General features: G+C 41.8%; 1 protein-coding gene and 1 long non-coding RNA gene across 3 annotated transcripts in view; one reads left to right on the forward strand and one right to left on the reverse strand.

Annotated features, from left to right (window-relative positions):
- Window positions 1–19,947, reverse strand: part of COL19A1 (collagen type XIX alpha 1 chain) — a 347,142-nt gene that overhangs the window by 67,856 nt on the left and 259,339 nt on the right. Inside the window, exons 17-18 of the mRNA XM_004270129.2 lie at window positions 8,139–8,183; window positions 2,520–2,582 (exon numbers count right to left, since the gene is read on the reverse strand). Of these exons, the coding sequence (XP_004270177.1) occupies window positions 2,520–2,582; window positions 8,139–8,183 (108 nt within the window). The remainder of the gene's footprint in view (window positions 1–2,519; window positions 2,583–8,138; window positions 8,184–19,947) is intronic.
- Window positions 1,171–7,966, forward strand: LOC125960669 (uncharacterized). 2 transcript variants are annotated; one of them, XR_007470571.1, is made up of 3 exons: window positions 1,171–1,242; window positions 2,543–2,623; window positions 7,520–7,966. It is a non-coding gene; the product is annotated as an uncharacterized LOC125960669 (long non-coding RNA). The 2 variants fall into 2 exon arrangements; XR_007470572.1 differs by lacking the exon at window positions 7,520–7,966 and adding an exon at window positions 3,006–3,326.

Raw genomic sequence — 19,947 nt, forward strand, 5'->3', positions numbered from 1 at the left:
GATGTCTAACCTGGTCCTGTTCTAAATTTCCTATAATGGGGAACAAAGTGCCCTTTTAAAGTACCATTCAGGCTCCTAATTCAGATCTGGATGAAGACTATTGTTCTGTTCGGGCCTTCTGGTTATTATGCAAAGTGAAGTCCACATCCTGTTCTGTATTAAAGAGGTTGAGATCACAAAGAGCTAAACTGCTCTGCTAATAATGTGAAATTTGTGTTTTTTCCTGTGGCGGGGGTGAGGAGAGAGGCAGGCAAAGACGTGTAAGGGGTGTGGGATAATTCAGGGATTCAGAGGGAACTGACAAGGAGAAGAACTGAGAGGAAAAGAAGCTGGTTTCTCCTGGGTAAGGTAGATGGGGCGACAGGTAGTCTCAGGGGGTTGGGTCTTGGTGGCAGGACGGAGAACCACAGGGAAACCCTTAGGAACTGTGACATCCTCCAGCGCTTGCTACGCAAAGCATGGTCTAGGGACCCACAGCAGGAGCACGGCCTGGGACTTTGAGAAATATAGCCACTCAGGCTGAAAGCAGCTCTTTTGTTCCTTTCCTTTTTGCCCATTTCTGTTCCCTTCTAAACTTAAAAGAACCTAAATATAAAAATGAGATCACTAAGCAATTGAAACTAACTCCTGACTTGTGCTGTCCTGAATGCACCCCATGCCTTGTCTAACCTGTTGATTCTTTTCCTAGATGAAAAGAAGGAAGAATGAAGAATTAAGCAGTTAAAATATGACTAACTCTCCTGCTGGCAGATCACGCGGGCAAGATAACATCTGAAGAAAGAGTCAGCCAGTCTGCATGCAATGGAGAAAGATGCAGAACCCAACCTCCTGCCTCAATGATTCACTGAGATCCTTCCCCCATTTTTCCCTCTAAAAACTGTCCTGGCTGAGCAGAGTCTTTGGAGTTGGTCTCTTGACACAAGTCCACCATCTTCTCAGATGGCTGGCTTTTCTGATTAAAGCATCTTTCCTTTCTGCTGACATTTGCCTCTCGAATTATTGGCTTATGAGCCATCAGCAGCTGAACGTGGGTTTGGTAAAAAGCCCAAGCCAGACCTGCTGAACTAGCATTGGCATTTCAAAATGATCTTCAGGTTATTTAAGTTCACACTTAGTATGAGAAGCACTGCTCTAACCCATTCAGATTTCTCTATTCTGCTCTACAAGTCCCAGCTATCCCAGTAGAACTGTAGTAAATCTTAGGGACTGGGCTGTTATGGGTCACGTGGAAATTAGGAGAAGGTGAGTGTCAGTGTTCCAGCATGGAGGGGAGTCAGTGGGGACCCAGAGAGGTAGGTAAGAGGTGGGAGACGTGCCCACAAGTGTGGAGTATCAGGAGTGAGCGGGCAGATGGACGGGGCAGCAGACACCAGACTGGATTTGTGCGACACATGCGATTTCCCAGAGAGTCCCAGGAAGGGCTGTTACTGGCCTGGATGGAATACTAAGGGCAAGCATGATTCCTGAAGTAGGAGAACTTCGGAGTACATGAGTGACAGCACTGATTCTAAAGCTGCCTGAAAAATGACTGTCACTGCCAAAGATGCTTCATTTTTTAAAAAATTAATTAAATTATTTTTGGCTGCCATTGGGTCTTCATTGCTGCACACGGGCTTTTTCTAGTTGTGGTGAGCGGGGGCTACTCTTCGTTGCGGTGTGTGGGCTTCTCATTGCAGTGGCCTCTCTTATTGCGGGGCATGGGCTCTAGGCACGCAGGCTCAGTAGTTGTGGCACGTGGGCTTCAGTAGTTGTGGCTCACGGGCTCTAGAGAGCAGGCTCAGGAGTTGTGGCGCATGGGCTTAGTTGCTCCACAGCATGTGGGATCTTCCTGGACCAGGGCTCGAACCCGTGTCCCTTGCATTGGCAGGTGGATTCTTAACCACTGTGCCACCAGGGAAGCCCAAAGATGCTTTTATTATTCATTTGAGTTATTATGTTTAGTTATAGCATGGCAGCTTAGTGATTTTTTTTTTTTTTCTTTTTTGCCACACGTGGGCCTCTCACTGTTGTGGCCTTTGCTGTTGCGGAGCACAGGCTCCGGACGCGCAGGCTCAGCGGCCATGGCTCACAGGCCCAGCCGCTCCACGGCATGTGGGATCTTCCCGGACCGGGGCACGAACCCGTGTCCCCTGCATCGGCAGGCGGACTCTCAATCACTGCGCCACCAGGGAAGCCCAGCTTAGTGATTTTTAAACCCTGGGTTCTGGAATCTGCCTTCCTAGGAGTGATTCATGGTTTCAATACTTCCTAGCTGTGTGAACTTACAGAAGTTACTTAACCGCTCTGTGCCTCAGTTTCCTCATCTGAAGGATGGGGGTGATTTTTTAAAAAATGAACTAAGTGAGGTAATACATGTAAAAAACTTAGTACCTTGACTAGAGTACATGCTCAAATATCTGATCTATTGTTCCCTAAGGCAGGGGCAACCAAGGTGCATGGAATTGGGGCTGATTAAGAAATATATTTTTAATTCTATCTTTTGGATATTCTTCCTCTGCTCTCAAAGCTAAAATACTTACAGATTCTCCTTTTTCACCTTTAGGGCCAATAGAGCCTGGAAATCCTGGTGGTCCAATTTCACCCTTTTAAGAAAAAGCAGAAGAAAGTTTTTGCAGGAGGCCAGGTGAGTCCTGTTGTGACTGTCAGGGTCAGAGCATTGCCTGTGCCCTTTCTAACCACAGAAGTTATCTCTTATCCTCCAAGAGGCAATGTGAAGTTCTGAATCCAGTTAGGCTATTTGCATAATAATGTTTGTCAGTGCTCCACGATGCCTTTAGGTCTTTTAGAAATCCATAATATTCATTAGGATCTTTAAAATTAATGTGAAACAAAAGTCAATTATTTTTCAAGGAAAGAACATTTAGAGGGAAAAAATTATAATTTCGCTCTGCTGTATTTTGTTTTTGCAAAAAAAAATTTTTGTTGTTGTTTTAAAGACATGAGATAATTTAACTGACACAATAATCCAGACCCATTTTATTTCAGACACTTCTTTCTTTTTTCAGGTTGGGGGAGGTGGAGGGGTGAGGAGTCACAGGAAGAAAAACACATCTCTCCACTGTTTCCAGCACTTATATCACCACTTAAATGTTCGGCTGTGAACGAAGAAGGCATTCTTGTTGATGTGGGGACAGTAGCAACTTAGAAATGCCTAAGAGGTTCTGGTCAAAAATCTTGAGAAGGGATTTGTATGTGACATATAAAGGGAATTTCGAGAAAATAAAATTTTAGAAATACTACTTGTGGCAAGGAAATGTATCGTTAATTAGGCTTCAGGGATGGCCCAGCATTGTGCTTCCATTTAAATGTTAACCAGCATTCCCGAATACCAGACCGTTGTTAAATTAAATGCAGCCACTAGAAGTTATGTAATGTTGGTTATTTTCCAATCTCAGGAGCATTTTTGCAAAACAATATTCACCATTGCGCTTCCAAGTATATGCCTTTTTTGCCCATCTTGTCTTTTTTTTTATTTTGAAAAAAATACAAAACACATAAAGTTGAATATGTCAAACCTCCATGGACCACACACCCAAGATGGAAGAAAAAAAATTTATAACCGAAGAAGTTTCAAATTCTCTCTCTCTTCCTGTCCCAGAGAGAGCCAGTCATGGATTTAGTGCTTACGTTTTCAGTCTACATTTTTGCACTTTTACTGCATATGTGGAACCATAAATAATATGTTATTTTGGATATTTAAAACAAATTCTATAGAAGCCATTGTTTGATCTTGTATATAATATTTTGTGACTTTTTTCCCTACTCAATGTGGTTTTTAATATCCATCCTCTATTAATAGATATATTGAGATCTAGCTCATTCATTGAACCCTCAGATAGCATCCTATTGTGTTAATGTATCGGGGTTCGTCAAAGCCCTACTGATGGGTATTTGGTTGCCTCTAGCTTTTCTCTATTATAAACAAGGCTGCAATGAACATCTTTATACCTGCCCCCGTGTGGATATGTTTACGTGTTTATTTTTTTATTTTTAATTTTTTTTGCAGTACGCGGGCCTCTCACTGTTGTGGCCTCTCCCGTTGCGGAGCACAGGCTCTGGACACGCAGGCTTAGCGGCCATGGCTCACGGGGCCCAGCCGCTCCGCGGCATGTGGGATCTTCCTGGACTGGGGCACGAACCCGTGTCCCCTGCCTTGGCAGGCGGACTCTCAACCACTGCACCACCAGGGAAACCCTATGTGTTTATTTTGAATCCTCAAACAACAATCTACCCAAAGTATTTCAAGTACTAGTTAATTACAGCCCTAAAACATTGTTTTATTTCTATATTTCTATCCTAATCAGTATCTTGTGATTTTAGACTAGAGAAAGAGGGAGCCTGTCATATATAATGGACAGACAAATCCATGTTTTTATTAAGGTGGTGTCTAGATTTGTGGAATATATTTTGTAAATGTAATCTTGATTTTATTAATGCAAGTATTTTCCTTTATAGTGTACCACCCAAACATATAATGTACTATCTGTTTTGCACTTACTATATTGTAGGAGAAGCCATTTTTTTCTACAGATATTGAATTCTATCCATAGTACAAAGAGGAAGAAATTGGTGGAGACATTTAAGGGGCTGATTGCTGTTGCTTTGAAAGGATAAATAAACAATTGGCCTTATACAAGTGTTAGGCTGTACAGAGTGACCTTCCTATTACCCATTTGATGGGTGCTAAAAGCCCCAGTGCATAGGTGTGATAGAAAAACTTATGCCTAGCAAGTTGCATAAAGTAAATGGAGAAATCAAGGAAAGGGTCTAGAAATTACTATAAAAGTCACATCTGCTCAATACCAAAGGTAAGGGGAGGGGAATATACTTGGAGGAAGAGTACCTATGTTCACAGCTGCTAAGTATTTGAAGCAATGTATACAGGTCTCCATTGAAATGCAGAGGAAGGACCCAACAGAGGCTTTGGTCCATCTCTGATTGGTACGAAGGGGTGTCTGGGCTTGGAGGAAATCTAAGAGTTCTGTTCCCGTATATAAAACTCTACAAACAAAAGCATTTCACACCTGAAGCACAGACACGTATGCTGTTTTTCATAGTGAGAATGGGTGTTCAGTGAGTTATCAGTGGCTATGAGCTGAAAGACAAGTGATGAGTTTACTTAGCTTCAGGAAAGGCTGTCATTTAATTTGACACCTTGGATGCTATCTGAAAGGTCTGGTGGTGTTGAGCCTCCATCTTTCCCCTCTGACAACTGCCCTAAAACACACCGCTAATTCCTCAGGAGTCCTTAGATATTCTGTCACCTATTCCACCGTCTCTATAAAGGAGCAGTTCTCCCCGACTGACCTGCAAACACAGCATCATCCCCTCACCAGATCCCATCAGTCTCAGGTCGTCATTTCAGTCCTGGTAGACTGGTTACTTGGATATCATGGTCTCCGTCGCCATGTACCATTAAAAGCCGGTAGTGTTCCTTGGTGTTTCTTCCTGTATCCCAGTGTTCTTGATACAGGACTTGGCGGCTAACCTAGGAGTGATTTGTGTGTTCATCCTACTGCTGTTTGCATCTGTTCTGGTGCTTCACTGGAAGGCTGGGCTCCAAATGGTAGGCTGGTTTTGTGATTCTACTCTGCCAGCCGGGGCGTCGAGAAGTGATGTGTGATACAGCAATAAGTCACTTATGGGTTGAAATTGTACTTCTCGTTCAATCTTTTATTCTACAGGATAAATTGAGCCTCAACATTGTGGTGGGAGAAGCAAAGATGATCAAGACCGGGTGTTAAGGATGGTAACAACTAACTATTAATATCAAACAGAGATAAACGATACCTTATGAGAATGAAGAAAGTTTGGAGTGGATGGATAGGAAGGAGTGAAGCATTAGTGAGGGCTTCATATGTGCCAGGTATTGTGCTTCGGGCAAGTTCATCTCATCTCATTTGATTTCAATCCTGCCATCAATTCTCTGTGTAGATGTGACTGTGTCCATTTCACAAATGAGGAAACTGGTGCTCAGAGAAATAAAGTGTCTTTCCCAAGGAGACAGAGTTGTTAATGGCACAATCAACTTTTGATGCCAAAGCCCAGGATCTTTTTAGCACTCAATGGTTCTCCACCCTGGCTGCCAGGGAGAATCACCTGAAGCTCTTTTAAATAATAGCAATATGGACCACCCCCCACTCTGCCGCCACCCCAGATCAACCATATACATGGGCTCTGCCGCACATCAGAGTATCTGGAGATGGAACCTGAGTACTGGTACCTTCTAAAAGCCCTCAGGGGGTTCCAACGTGCAGTTGGAGCTCTGAACCACCAGAGTCCACCACAGGTTCAAGCAAAGATCTGAAAGAGCAGCTTGAAGGAGCTTTAAATTCTCACTACAGTGACCCAGGAGCAGCATTATAATTTTAAGAACAAAAGTATAGATTCAGCCCAGGTACTAAGTGAGTGTGTATAGGTAGAGGTGATTCTACTCTTCTAGCAAATGTGGTGCTTATGTTTTTGAGTTTATCATATGCATTATTTACTGGCAGAGTCTTTCTCCTTTTAATTAGAATTCTTACAGATCATTTCATATGGGCATTTATATCAGGTTCTCTGTAGACTCTTCTGGGTTATTTCTTTGGGCAGGAAGAGGCAACAGTCATGCCACTGGCTTTTTCTAATTCCACTTAAGATTCTGAAGCAATTAGAAAAGATTTTGAGCCATAGAAAGGGTCCTTAGAGTTTGAAATACACCTGTTTGACAGAATCAAATTTCTCATCATTGAGGTCTTAAGAATTCCTAAGTAACATATGTTTCCTAATGAACATAGCAAAACCAGGGCCAGCTGTTTTGTTTCAAGAAGTGAATCATCATTTAAATACTTTAAAAGTGCCACAACTCTCTTTGCTCAGCTGTCCTAAGTGACAAGCTTTGTGGCTTTCTTTTTTTTCCTCCTTAGTCTGCATGTGTCCAGCAGTAATTGCTTAAAATATAATGTGTTCCTTATGGTGGTGTAGGAATTCCGCAAGCTATTTGGTTACAGGAAATAATGCTAATGTACTAGCAGTACAATCCAAGACACATAAATGACCTTATTGCTGGATAATCAATTTCTGGGATGCCTTTTTAAGAATGTCAAGGTTTTAGTTGTTTACTTAATTTGCAGGAAATTTCATTTTCAATGGTCAGTCTATAAGAAGCCCCTGCTTTCTGTTGAGACTATCTTTTAGCAGTTTTTTCTGGTTACGGAGGTATGATCTTGTGAATAGATTGGCTGCACTGATTTATAAGGCACAGAAGTCATATTTTCTTGGATTCATGTCGAAATACCCTGCCCTTAATCATGAGAATTTTTACTGGGTGAATGAATGAAGAGAGAACCCCCCGGCCATGTTCCCGCAGAGTATTTCCAACCCACTTGCCTCTGTCTGTGGATTTAACGTGCATTTTTCCCCCCTTTTTTTAATTGAAGTATAGTTGATTTACAACGTTGTGTTAGTTTCAGGTGTACAGCAAAGTGATTCCATTTTACATACATATATATCTATTTTTTCCGATTCTTTTCCCTTATAGGTTATTACAAAACATTGAGTATCGTTCCTGCATTTTGTTTTTCTTGACAATGGCATGTTCCCACTGAATCCAAGGTCATCCCAACTGCAGGATTGAACAGGAGTGAAACATCTTTTTGACCAGGCAAGGGCATCTGTCATCTTCACAGCTAATATAATTAAACCCGTGAATGATGATGAGAAGGCAGTGCGAATTCGTCAGTATTTTAACTGTAAAGCTATTTTGAAATAATTATTTGGTTAAACCGAGACTGTACATGATAAAACCCCACCCAAAAATGCTCCCATGATAGTTTATGTTTGGACGCTTAAGAAAACACAAAAATAGCGAGCCTCGGGCATCGCGTCAAAGGGCCTTTCAGATGGTTTTTGCCGTCTACATGGATCCATGAAACATCTAATTAAAAACCGAAACCTGTGTCCTAATTTCATTTACCTGTGACAGCTATTTCCCCTCGATGTGGATGTGTTTGTTCCCCTTCTCTTGGAGGCCAGGGAGGCTCGTGCCCACTGCAGGCTGACTTGGAGCCCGCAGGGGCAGCGGGACTGCCCTGATGTGTGAATGGGTGTGAGTTGGTGTAAGATGTTTTTACTCAAATTTACTTCGCAAATTTGATTACCTTCTCTCCTTTTGGGCCACCAGCTCCATGCTCACCAAGGTTTCCCTAGGTAAACATAAAACAAATAAAAAGACAAAAATCCATTTATTTTTAATACATTCAGTCCCTAATTAAGCATAGAAATAGTGAGATAACAGCACAGTAACAGCTTTTTATAGATATCATTTTAATCCCGTTTGCCTCTCTCACGTTCTGTCAAATATTCCTGAAAAGCTCTAATTATTGAGACCCTACCTATCCTTGCTGTGACATCCCCCCAGGAGGTGACGCTGGAGAAATACACGTCTCCAGGGGTGAATTAGCAATACTTCAAATTAACGCCCGGCAGCCTCACTCGGTGCCCATCCACTCCACGGATAGGACTGTCTAAGGCTAGCAGTGATATCCTTGCTGCTCAGTGTAATGGACATTCCTTTCACTGCCCTCTTGGCTGCACTTGGCACGTCGTGACTTGCATCCCACACATTCTCCTGTTTCTCTGCCCTCTCCTCCCACACCATCTCCTAACTGCTCAAGGTTGGACCCCCTCAGGACTGGGTCCAGCTCTCTTGTTGACTCGACATTTGGTCCCAGATACTCTTATCTACCCCGCAGCTTAGGCACCATCTACACCAAGAAAGACAAATTTGTAAACCCAGCACACATCTCCCTTCTGGGTTTTGACACCTATATCTAATTTTCTACTTGACCTATCACTCGTAAATTCTAGAAGAGATTTATATTTGACAAGTTCAAAACTGAATTAAAAAATACAACAAATACAGGCGATATAAGTGAGAAAGATGAGAATATCACATTGTTAACATTTGTTAGTCCAGAAGGGGGAGAATGATAATTAACTTCTTCCTAATATATCTCTGCGGTTTGACTTGTTAAAATGAGTGGTAATTTCATTGTATAATTGAAAAAAATCAAGGAAAGAAAGTCTGAATTCATCCTCTCCCATCTGTAGAGCTCTTTCTTCTTCCATCTGGGTGTCGTCGTTAACTCTGCCCTCCTCTGTTCCTTGAGGACAATGTCATCCGGTCTGATTGCCTCTGTCCCCAAATCTCTTCTCTCCATTCTACTTGCCTTCACTGGGAAGGCCACCATCACATCTCGCCAGGATCATTGCAATGGCTCCCTCATTGGCCCTATAATCCACTCTTCCCCCCTCCCCACCATACATTCTCTATAGAAGGTCGGAGAGTGATCTTCAAACGACATTCTGACCTCCTTCCTTCAAAACCTTAGCAGAGTCGTATTAAGGTCTTCTCTCAGCTCTTCAATTGGACCGAGATCCTTCCTGTCCCTCCCTGTAGTTCCCCACCCTGTTCTCACTTCTTTGTCTGGTTAGCAACCTCTCAACCCTCAGGGCGCAACTACTGAGATAAAATGCTTCCTGTGGGTCTCCAGACAAGTTCCCCTCATAGGTTTTCATTGGACATGGTGTTTCTCCTTCATAATACTAACATTGAAAATGTTGTGTTTGTTTAAAAATATTTGCACCTCTTGCATTGGCATGTAAGGTCCACGATGGCCTGGAACTGAATGGCCGCCCCACGCCTAGTGCCCTACCTAACGTATAGGATGCACTCAACAAGTATTTGTTGAATAAATATGCCAATGATTCTGACTTACATGATTTTTTCCCATTAACGTTTTTTTTTAAATTAAAAATACATATGTTGGTAGAGAAAATTCAAAGTACAGAAATGCTTAAACAACAAAAATACGCAGAGGCACTGGTTCAGATCACTGTTGCTACAGTTTAACATTTTAAATGTGCCTCCATGTTACTCATGCTCTCCAATTAAAAATAAATAGTTTATAACTGCTGTTATTACTGGTCTTGTGATATTCTCTCATTTTTCCTACTTAACTTTGATCCGAGATGTCTAAATTGAAAATAAAAATTGTCGTCTCAAAATCCCGAGCTATAAATTATTACAGGGACATATCTGAAAATGAGGTATAACACTCCAAGGCTGCTCATTGCAAGAATGAGCAGTTAGAAAATGGTAGGTTGTTTGAATGCAATCTGCACAGAAACACAGAAACTCTAGGAATTTCCTGAAAATACTACCACCTGGGCCTGGAGCCAATGACTATGCACAACCCATCAGAGTCTCTGCCTAGCTCTGCTTATGCCGTGACGTGTGGGGAAGGCGGAACATGCTTTGGTCTAAGACACAAGTTGTCCAGAGGTGGTCTTTGGATTGGGAGGCCCCATGCTCTTGGCTTGCAGAGCAGAAGAGCACCCAAAGTACATTTGCTGAGAGCATCTCACAGTGTAGCACCTTGGTTTAGATTCCCCTCCTCCTCTGAACCCCGGCAACCTAAAGGGCATCAGAGATGCTTCAGGGATGAAGAAATGCCTCTGCAGCACCAAGTCATATTATTCTATCCATAGGCTGTATTGTTCTAAAATCTTGATTTTTCTGGAGGCTTTCCTATCCAGAGAAACAACATGGTATTTACTGCCTAGCAGAGTGCCATATGTTTGCTTCACGCCATAGCTAGGTCAGGAGACTCATCTAATCAAGGACCCACAGTGGCCTCTGTAGGTGTTCTCCACTCTTGGGCTAACAGTACTCAAGGCAGAGGCAAACTGGAACTTCAGCTGCATTTATTTGTTGGCATGTGAGATTCTCCTCTCCGCTTTCTCCAAGTTAATTGTACCGGATAATTACTTGGCTCTACAGAAATAATGAGACATCGTCCTTGTGTTTCTGGAGCCCACGGTTCTGCCTCAGATGTTATTCTAATTTTACGAGGTCATTTTGTGCCTTGCTGCCATGTTATCTGAATGGTTCTCATAAACCTTTTGAGTAGCTATAATAGCTGTACCCTCTTGAGTGTGTTTGTTGAAGAGTTTCTATGGTGCAGCGGAGAAGGTTGTTGTGTGTGCTACTCAGCCTGCACATTTCAGGAATTCTGGGGAGACCAAGGTGGCAGAGTAGGAGGAGGCTGAGCTCACCTCCCCCCACAAACACACTGGTAACACACCCACATGTGGAGCAACTCTCACTGAAAACAAACTGGAGACTGACACAGAGACTCTTATACAATCAAGACCGTAAGAAGGATCCACACAAAATCTGGTAGGAAGGGAAGAGAAGCGATCAGGTTGGGACTTGCACCCATAGCGGGGGACACAGAAGAGAAGGGGGATTACATGGCCTCAGAGATCCTCCCTGGGAAGCAAGTTTGAACCACATTTTGGGTGCTCCAGCCCTGGGGTCTGACGTCAGGAGGATGAGTCCCCTTAGCTGGTTTGCAGACCAGTGGCCCTGACAGCGGGGCTGTAAGAAACCTCGAGTCTGCTTGTGAAGCATGTGCGCACACTCGCTTACTCCCAAAACAAGGCGGAGGGAGCAGATGAAAACTACCCAGGACTCTGGCTGGTTACCTGTGGCCATGCCTGCAGGTTCCCCAGCCCAAGTTGAGCACCTGGACCAGCCCGCTGGCTCTGTGGTGCAGCTCCACACTATAGCAAGGACTGCCATGGTCAAGGGGGGTGTGCGGTTGTGAGGTGATGGAGCTGCCTTAGACCTGTCACAGCATCTGAGTGGGGGGACAGTGGCCATTGCTGTCACCCCTGGAGGCAGCAGAGTGGGGGCCTCCCAGAACTCTAACGGTGCCAGGAACACCACAGCCTGCACCTTGACCCACAATGAGCAACCACTCCAGGCCCTCTTACTCCAACACTGCTCCCCTCTGGGGCAAGGGTGGTGGTGGTGGGAGAGGGGAAAGCACACTCTTGGAGGGAACAGAGCCATCTCAGACCTGACCCTCGTGGCTTCTGCTCCAGCAACCGGGAAACTGCCCCCACTCCCCAGTGGGGCGGTGATGGTCACTAAGCAGAGGAGAAGCCCTGAATCACACCTGGCTCCAGCTCTAGCACCTCCATCTCCAGCCCCACTTCCTACCAAGGTAAGAGCGGCCAGCACACCCTGGAGGAAGACGTGCCTCAGGCTCAGGTCGGATCCAGCTCTCCCTGCAAAGCCACTGGGCACATGCAGACTGTAGAGGGAAGCTCCCACAAAAGGACACCCCTTCAAGACCATATAGGTAACTGGTTCACCTAACAGAGAAAGTTAGCAAAATGAGAAGACAGAGGAATTTGGTTCAAATGAGACAAAGGAAACCCCTGAAAAGATAAGTAATTAAATAGAAATAAGTAATTTATCAGATAAAGAGTTCAAAGCGTTAGTAATAAGAATAATAACTGAATTAGAGAAAACAATAGATGAACACAGTGAGAATTTTAACAAGGAACTAGAAAATATAAAAAAGAATGAGTCAGAACTGAAGAATACAATAAATGAGTAATAAAGAAACACACTAGAAAGAATGAACAGCAGACTAGGTGATACAGAAGAACATATAAGTAATCTGGAAGATAGACTATGAAAATCATCCAATCAGAGCAGCAAAAAGAAAAATAAATTCTAAAAAGTGAGAACAGTTTAAGGGACCTCTGAGACAATGTTAAGCATACCAACATTCATATTATAGAGAACACAGAAGGAGAAGAGAGAGAGAAAGTAGTAAAAAAATGTATTTGATGAAATTATGGCTGAAAAATTCCCAAACCTGAAGAAGGAAAAAATATCCAGATACAGGAAGCATAGAGGGTCCCAAACAGGATGAACTCAAATAGACACACACCAAGACATATCATAATTAAAGTGGCAAAAGTTAAAGAGAGAATTCTAAAGGTAGCAAGAGAAAAACAAAGAATCATATACAAGGCAACCCCCATAAGGCTATCAACTGATTTTACTGCAGAAACTTTGCAGGCCAAAAGGGAAAGTGCTGAAAGTGAAAAACCTATAATCTAGAATAATCTACCCAGCAAGGTTTTCATTTAGAACTGAAGGAGAGATAAAGAAATTCTCAGACAAGAAAAAACTAAAAAAGTTCATCAATACTAAACTTACCCTAAAAGAAATGTTAAAGGGTCATCTCTAGGTGGAAAAGAAAAGGCTACAGTAAGAAGGAAGACTCTACAGGAAAGGAAAAATCCCACCGTTAAAGGTAAATATACAGTAATGGCTGTGAATCAACAACTTAAATAAGCTAGTACAAAGATTAAAAGAAAAGAATTGTAAAATCAACTACAATAAACAGTGAAGGGATCAACATGAAGATGGAAAATATGACCTTAAAAACACAAAATGTGGGGGGAGAATAAAAAATGTAGATCTTTTAGAATGTGATTGAACTTAAACGACTATCAGTTTAAAACAAGTAGAAATAGTTATAGGTCATTACATATATGTAACAACAAATCAAAAACCTAAAATAGATACACAAAAAACTAGAGAGAAAGGAACACAAGCATACCACTAAAGAAAATCATCAAACCACAAGGGAAGAAACTACAATAACAAAAGAACAGAGAAGAATTACAAAAACAACCAGAAAACAAGTAACAAAACAGCAGTAAGTACATACCTGTTAGTTCACTTTAAATGTCAATGGACTAAATGTTCCAGTAAGAAGAAATAGGGTGGCTGATTGGATAAACAAAACAAGACCCATCTATATGATGCTTACAAGAGACTCACTTCAAACTGAAAGTGAGGGGATGGAAAAAGATATTTCATGCAAATAGAAGTGACAAGAAAGTGGGGGTAGCAGTACTCATACTAGACAAAATAGACTTTAAAACAAAGACAAAAGACAAAGAAGGGCATTATATAATGATGAATGGATCAATGCAAGAAGAGGATACTATACTCGTTAACATATATGCACCCAATACAGAAGCACCTAAATATATAAAGCAAATATTAACAGATAGGAAGGGAGAAATTGACAGTACAGTAAGTCCCGTACATATGAACGAGTTCTGTTCCAAGAGCATATTGGTAAATCCAGTTTGTTCGTAAGTCCAACAAAGTTAGCCTAGGTACCCAACTAGCACAGTTGGCTATATACTGTTGCTTTTACACTTGCTTCCAGACATGCTGGGCTTGAAATAAAGATACTGTACTATTGTACCCTATGCAATACTGAACAGTAAAGTACACAAAAGCTCAACCACTCGTAGAGGATGCACGCACATGACAACGTATGCCAGACAAGTGAACTAACTTACCTGATCGGACATGCGAAGGCACATTTGCATCTTTGAAAGTGCACAACTTGAAGGTTCGTATGTAGGGGACTTGCTGTACAATAATAGCAGGGGACTTTAACACCCCACTTACTTCAATGGACAGATCATCCAGAAAGGAAATCAATAAGGAAACAGTAGTCTTAAATGACACACTAGACTAGTTGGACTTAATAGATATCTATAAGACATTCCATCCAAAAAGAGCAACAGAAACATTCTTTTCAAGTGCACATGGAATGTTCTTTGGGATAGATCACATGCTAGGCTACAAAACAAGTCTGAATAAATTTAACAGGTTAGAAAATATATCAAGCATTTATTCCAACCACAATGGTATGAGACCATTACAATCAATCAATTACAGGAAGAAAAATGGGAAAAACACACACATGGAGACTAAACAACATGCTGCTAAAAAATCAATGGATCAATGCTGAAATCACAGAGGAAATCAGAAAATTCCTTGAGACAAAAAAATAAATAAAATAAAAACACAACTTTCCAAAATCTACAGGATGTAGTAAAAGCAGTCCTAAGAGGGAAGTTCATAGTGATACAGGCCTACCTCAAGAAACAAACAAACAAAAAACTTTCAAATAAAAAACCTAACTTCTCATCTAAAGGAATAATAAAAAGAAAAACAGCAGAAGGGAGGAAATAATAAATATCATAGAGGAAATAAATAAAATAGAGACAAAAAGAAAAGATCAATGAAACCAAGAGCTGGTTGTTTTAAAAGATAAACAAAGTTGATAAGCCTTTAGTGAGGCTCATCAAGAAAAAAAGACAGAGGACCCAAATAAAATAAGAAATGAAAGAGGAGAAATAAAAACTGATACCACAGAGATTCAAAACATTTTAAGATAATACTACAGTTATAGGCCAACAAATTGGACAGCCTAGAAGAGATGGACAAATTTCTAGCAAAATACAATCTTCCAAGGCTGAATAAGGAAGATATAGACTAGCTGAATAGATTGAATTTGTAATTTTAAAAAAAAGCTCCAAGCAAACAAAAGTCCAGGACCAGACAGATTCACAGAGGAATTCTACCAAACATATTAAGAAGAGCTAATACCTATCTTTCTCAAACTATTCCAAACATTTGAAGAGGAGGGGACACTCCGAAATTCATTCTACAAGGCCACCATTACTCTGATGCCAAAACCAGATGAAGAAGCTACAAAAAAAGAAAATATCTCTGATGGACATAGATGCAAAAATCCTCAACAAAATATTAGTAAACTGAATTCAACAATATATAAAAGAGATCACACACTATGATCAAGTGGGATTTATTCCAGGGATGTGAGGATGGTTCAATACCCATAAATCAACCAATGTGATACACCACATTAACAAAGGGAAGGATAAAAATCACAGGGTAATCTGAACAGACACAGAAAAAGCATTTGTCAAAATTCAACATCCATTCATGATAAAAATTCTCATCAAAGTTGGTGTAGAGGAAACCTATCTTGACATAATAAATGACATTTATGACAAACCTATAGCTAACATCTTATTCAGCAGTGAAAACCTGAAAGCCTTTCCTCTAAAATCAGGAAGAAAACGTGTTTGCCCGTTTTTGCACTTCTATTTAATATAGTATTGGAAGTCCTAGCCACAGTAATCAGACATGAAAAAAGAAATAAGAGGCACCCAAATGGGAAGGAAAGAAGTAAAACTGTCACTTTTGGCAGATGACTTGATACTATATATAGAAAACCTCAAAGTCTCCATCAAAAAACTATTAGAACCAATAAACAAATTCAGTAAAGTTGCAGGATGTGAGATAAGCATACAAAAATCTGTTGCTTTTCTATACACTAATAATGAACTATCTGAAAGAGAAAGCAAGAAAACAATCCCATTTAAAATCAAATCAAAAAGAATAAAATACCTAGGTATAAACTTAACTGAGAAGGTGAAGTATCCATGCTCTGAAAACTCTAAAACAATATTCAGGAAATGAAGATGATACAAAGAAATGGAAAGATATCCCATATTCATGGACTGGAAGAATTAATATTGTTAAAATGGCCATGCGACCCAAAGCAATCTACAGATTTAATGCAACCTCTATCAAAATATCAATTACAGTTTTTCACAGAACTAGAACAGATCATCCTAAAATTTATATGGAACCATAAAAGACTCTGAATAGCCAAAGTCATTTTGAGAAAGAAGAACAAAGCTGGAGGTACTAGAAGCCAAGGAGCCACCAGGAGCCGGGAGTGAGGCCTGAACACACCTCTCCCGGCAGCTCCAGAGACAGCGTGGCCCTGTCAACACCTCCGGAGCTGTGAGATCACACATTTCTGGGGGTTAAGCCAGTCACTTTGCTTCATTACAGTAGCCCTAGTAAGTTAAATAGAACATGTGGCCTAAGAGGGCTGTGCTCACTTGGAAAGAAGGCCCAAGGCTGGCACCAAGTCCAGCTTCTCAGGTGCTCACAGGAACACATTTCACCAGCTCCGAGTGTGGTGGGCCACAGAGGGGAGGGGCCGGGCCCAGGTGAGTTTGAGATTTCTCTGTAATACTGCTAAAATCCAAAAATCCGTATGTCTGTGCCTAAATCCATGATGTTTTCCAAAGCTAGTGGATCCTGGGGCACTGGGAGGGGAAGACAGGAAGTTAGGACTTAAATTTTATTTCTAAATCTTCCAGGCCCAGAAGGGTTGCCTCCAGTGTTTCCAAGGAGGCCTTCACTTTCTGTGCTATCTTTGGGTTTATCTCACCGCTTGGAAAGACCTTGAGTATTTGATTCTGGAGAAATGTTTTCTGTCCTTTCTAGTCTGTGCATATGAAAATGAAGTTGCGGTTTGATACTTGAAAGGAAAAACAGATTATTTTGTTAGCAAATTGGTTTTCTTGGATCAACAATTTGGAGAAGTGAACACTGGAACTGGCTGCAGGGAGACACAGCATCAATCTCCAACAGATGAGACTGATTCTCAGCAAATTGCACTGAGGCTGGTGATGTTAAGATAACCAACTACACATTTTCCACGTGGATCCTTAAAAGCCAATGTGGAATGTAAAACCTGCAAGTACCTGGCCTCCACAGAGAATGCTTTTTTTTTTTTCCTTTCCCATCTAGATTGGTGTAAGGAGCTCTGGATCTGACGGCTTTAGCAGTTGACAGAATCTATCAAATTTTTCTTAAAATCCCCAGAGCAGGAGACAATGCAGAGCAGTTTGCTGGATCGTGAGAAGATTTTCCTTGAGGGGAAGAATATGCTCGGCATTGTTGCTCCTTTGCAACCAGTCTTGCAGAATGGGAGCAGCTGTTCTGCAAATTATTTTTGTGATGGAGAGGGGAATCTACCTTTCATTCTTTGCATCCTCAAGTGGGCATGCAAAATACATAGAAACATACTTAGATAACTGTCTTGACCTCCCTCTTTAGTCTCTCTTTTCCTCACTTCCTTTTTTTTCTTCCCCAATTCTCTTTTTGATTTGTGCTGTGAGAGGAGAGGGCTTCTTATGCCTGAGCTTCTTCCTCTGATGACAAGGAAAAGTATAGGGGAAAACGATCAACTCTTGTACAGGGGCCAAAGGCAATTACTTTGCTTTGAGGATTCCTGGGATGAGGGAATGAGCCAGGAGCTCTTTCAGGAGAGGAAGGGGAGGGGAGGTGTATGAGTGGTCTGCCACTCGTTCTCCCAGGGGCAGCTGCTTCCGCAGAATCCAGGCTGCAGGACGGCTGAGCTGCTGCGAGCTGAGGTGCCGAGGCCCAGGACTCAAGTGCAGACATTACATAAATCAATGCCAATTTAAACGGGAAGATTATTTTAACCTTGGAATGTCACTTTATATGTTTCAATACATGGTCCATTATTTACTCTCCAGGAAAGTTTCACTCAGGGGCCCCCTTCTCTCTGTGCTTATTTGCGACGGCCAGACCATCAGGCATGCGATGAATTGCAAATCGAAACAAGCTCAGCATCCCCAACGGGTGGGGGTCGTGACCTGCTGGGGACACGGCCAAGTGAAGACAGGCATCTCATTCACCATGGCACGCTTGGCCCTTTCTTTTGTGAAGCCGAGGGTGAAGAGGTGGTGGTTACAACCCAGAAAGGTGCTCAGTGTAGGTGCTGAGAAGGTGGGCCCTACCCCTCCATCCATCCTGGTGGGACCTCCATGGAACAGCCCTAACTATTCTCAGAAGGAAACAGAGTCAAGTATTTGGAAAGTTACCTCCCATTAATTCCCAGGCGGGTCTAAAGCCTTCTGATGTTAACTGGCAACGGTGTTTCATTTGGGGAAGAGAAGCTATGGTCTCCCCTCTTTACCCAGCAGTGCTCCAATTCTGAAGTCACCTTCTGAGCACAGGTGGACTAAACACCTGTGAGCCTCAATCCCGTGGTAGCAACGGTAGTAACAATAGCTGGAGTTCTTTTAGGTGAGTCAACAGCTAAATTCAGAGAACTGGTTTGCTGTTAGCAAGACTCTCCACCCACCTTCTCCGGTCAGCCTCGTTTTGGGGGAAATATAACCTTAAAGTAAAAAATTTATGTTCTCAACTTCAGCTTCTAAAATATAAATGCACTATATATCTTCATTTAAGGGAAAACTGACTCGCTGGCAAGATAAACTATATACAGAAGTAATGCTGAGAGACTTGCAAAGAGATGAGCATTAAAAGTTTTGCAAAGGATGGCAAATATCTAAGTAGCTGAGTAGCAACTTGGTAAATTTTATACCAAGGGTGGTAGTAACACACAATATTCTTTAAGTTTTTTTTAGCTGACACTGTTAGATCAGAGCCCACTCATTCTCATTATTTTGAAGCATTTATAGTAAATCCTATTTTGTACCAGTAGATGTCATTACAGAAATGCAGTGTATTTTAACTGAGTAACTTTAGATATGCTTCTCTTACGTTTTTTCATGTGGGCCAAGCCTTATGGTTGTGAAAAAGTTGGTACAGAGAGAGCTCTACAGAAAATGTTTACTAAAGGATCATACAATATACCTCATACGTTCCTCCTAATACAATATTACCTGGAAAATCTAAGGAAATGAGAAAAGTTAAGATAGGATCATGCAGGAAGTGGAAGAGGCTTTCCACACTTCTGATTTTAAATTTATCAGCCACAAACGATCCACGTCTTCATGTTGAACTTAATCTGATGGAAGAATTGGGATTTTGAATTAATTAGCTTGTCATTTTCTGTGGACCTGCTGCCTTCAAGGCCTCTGCTGGCACAGAGTGTTTCTTTGGGTTTTTAAACAGAGGAACAAAAGTAGCCAGAGGAATCTAAGAAAGGGAGACCAAGAACACAGGACAGACATAAAGGGGAGTTTCTCCAAATTTGCAGCTTATCAGTGATAAACCATGATGTAATAAGGGATCCGAGTCAGTGGCCAGAATGCCCCTCACAAAGCGATCAGACCCCAAACATGTGCTGAATGGTGAGCCTACCAGTGGTCTCACTTAGGTCTCTGAGTCACACTCGGTTGCCCACACCCATTCTTCTCCGTCTGCTGTGCTTCCTTGTAGAATTGGGGGCAAAACTGTCTTGCCTTTTGGCTGTCAGATCCTTCTATGTCATATTCCATCCAAACCAATGGGTAATTAAAAATCTTGGTGAAGTTAAAGTGGCTCCTTCCTGAGAGGTGGGAGACTACAGTCTTGACCCATAGTATGTAAACCTTTGCTTGAGATTTTAGTGTAGCACCTGTTAGTTTGGT

Source organism: Orcinus orca, chromosome 12, assembly GCF_937001465.1.
Source record: "Orcinus orca chromosome 12, mOrcOrc1.1, whole genome shotgun sequence".
NCBI classification, from domain to species: Eukaryota; Metazoa; Chordata; class Mammalia; order Artiodactyla; family Delphinidae; genus Orcinus; species Orcinus orca.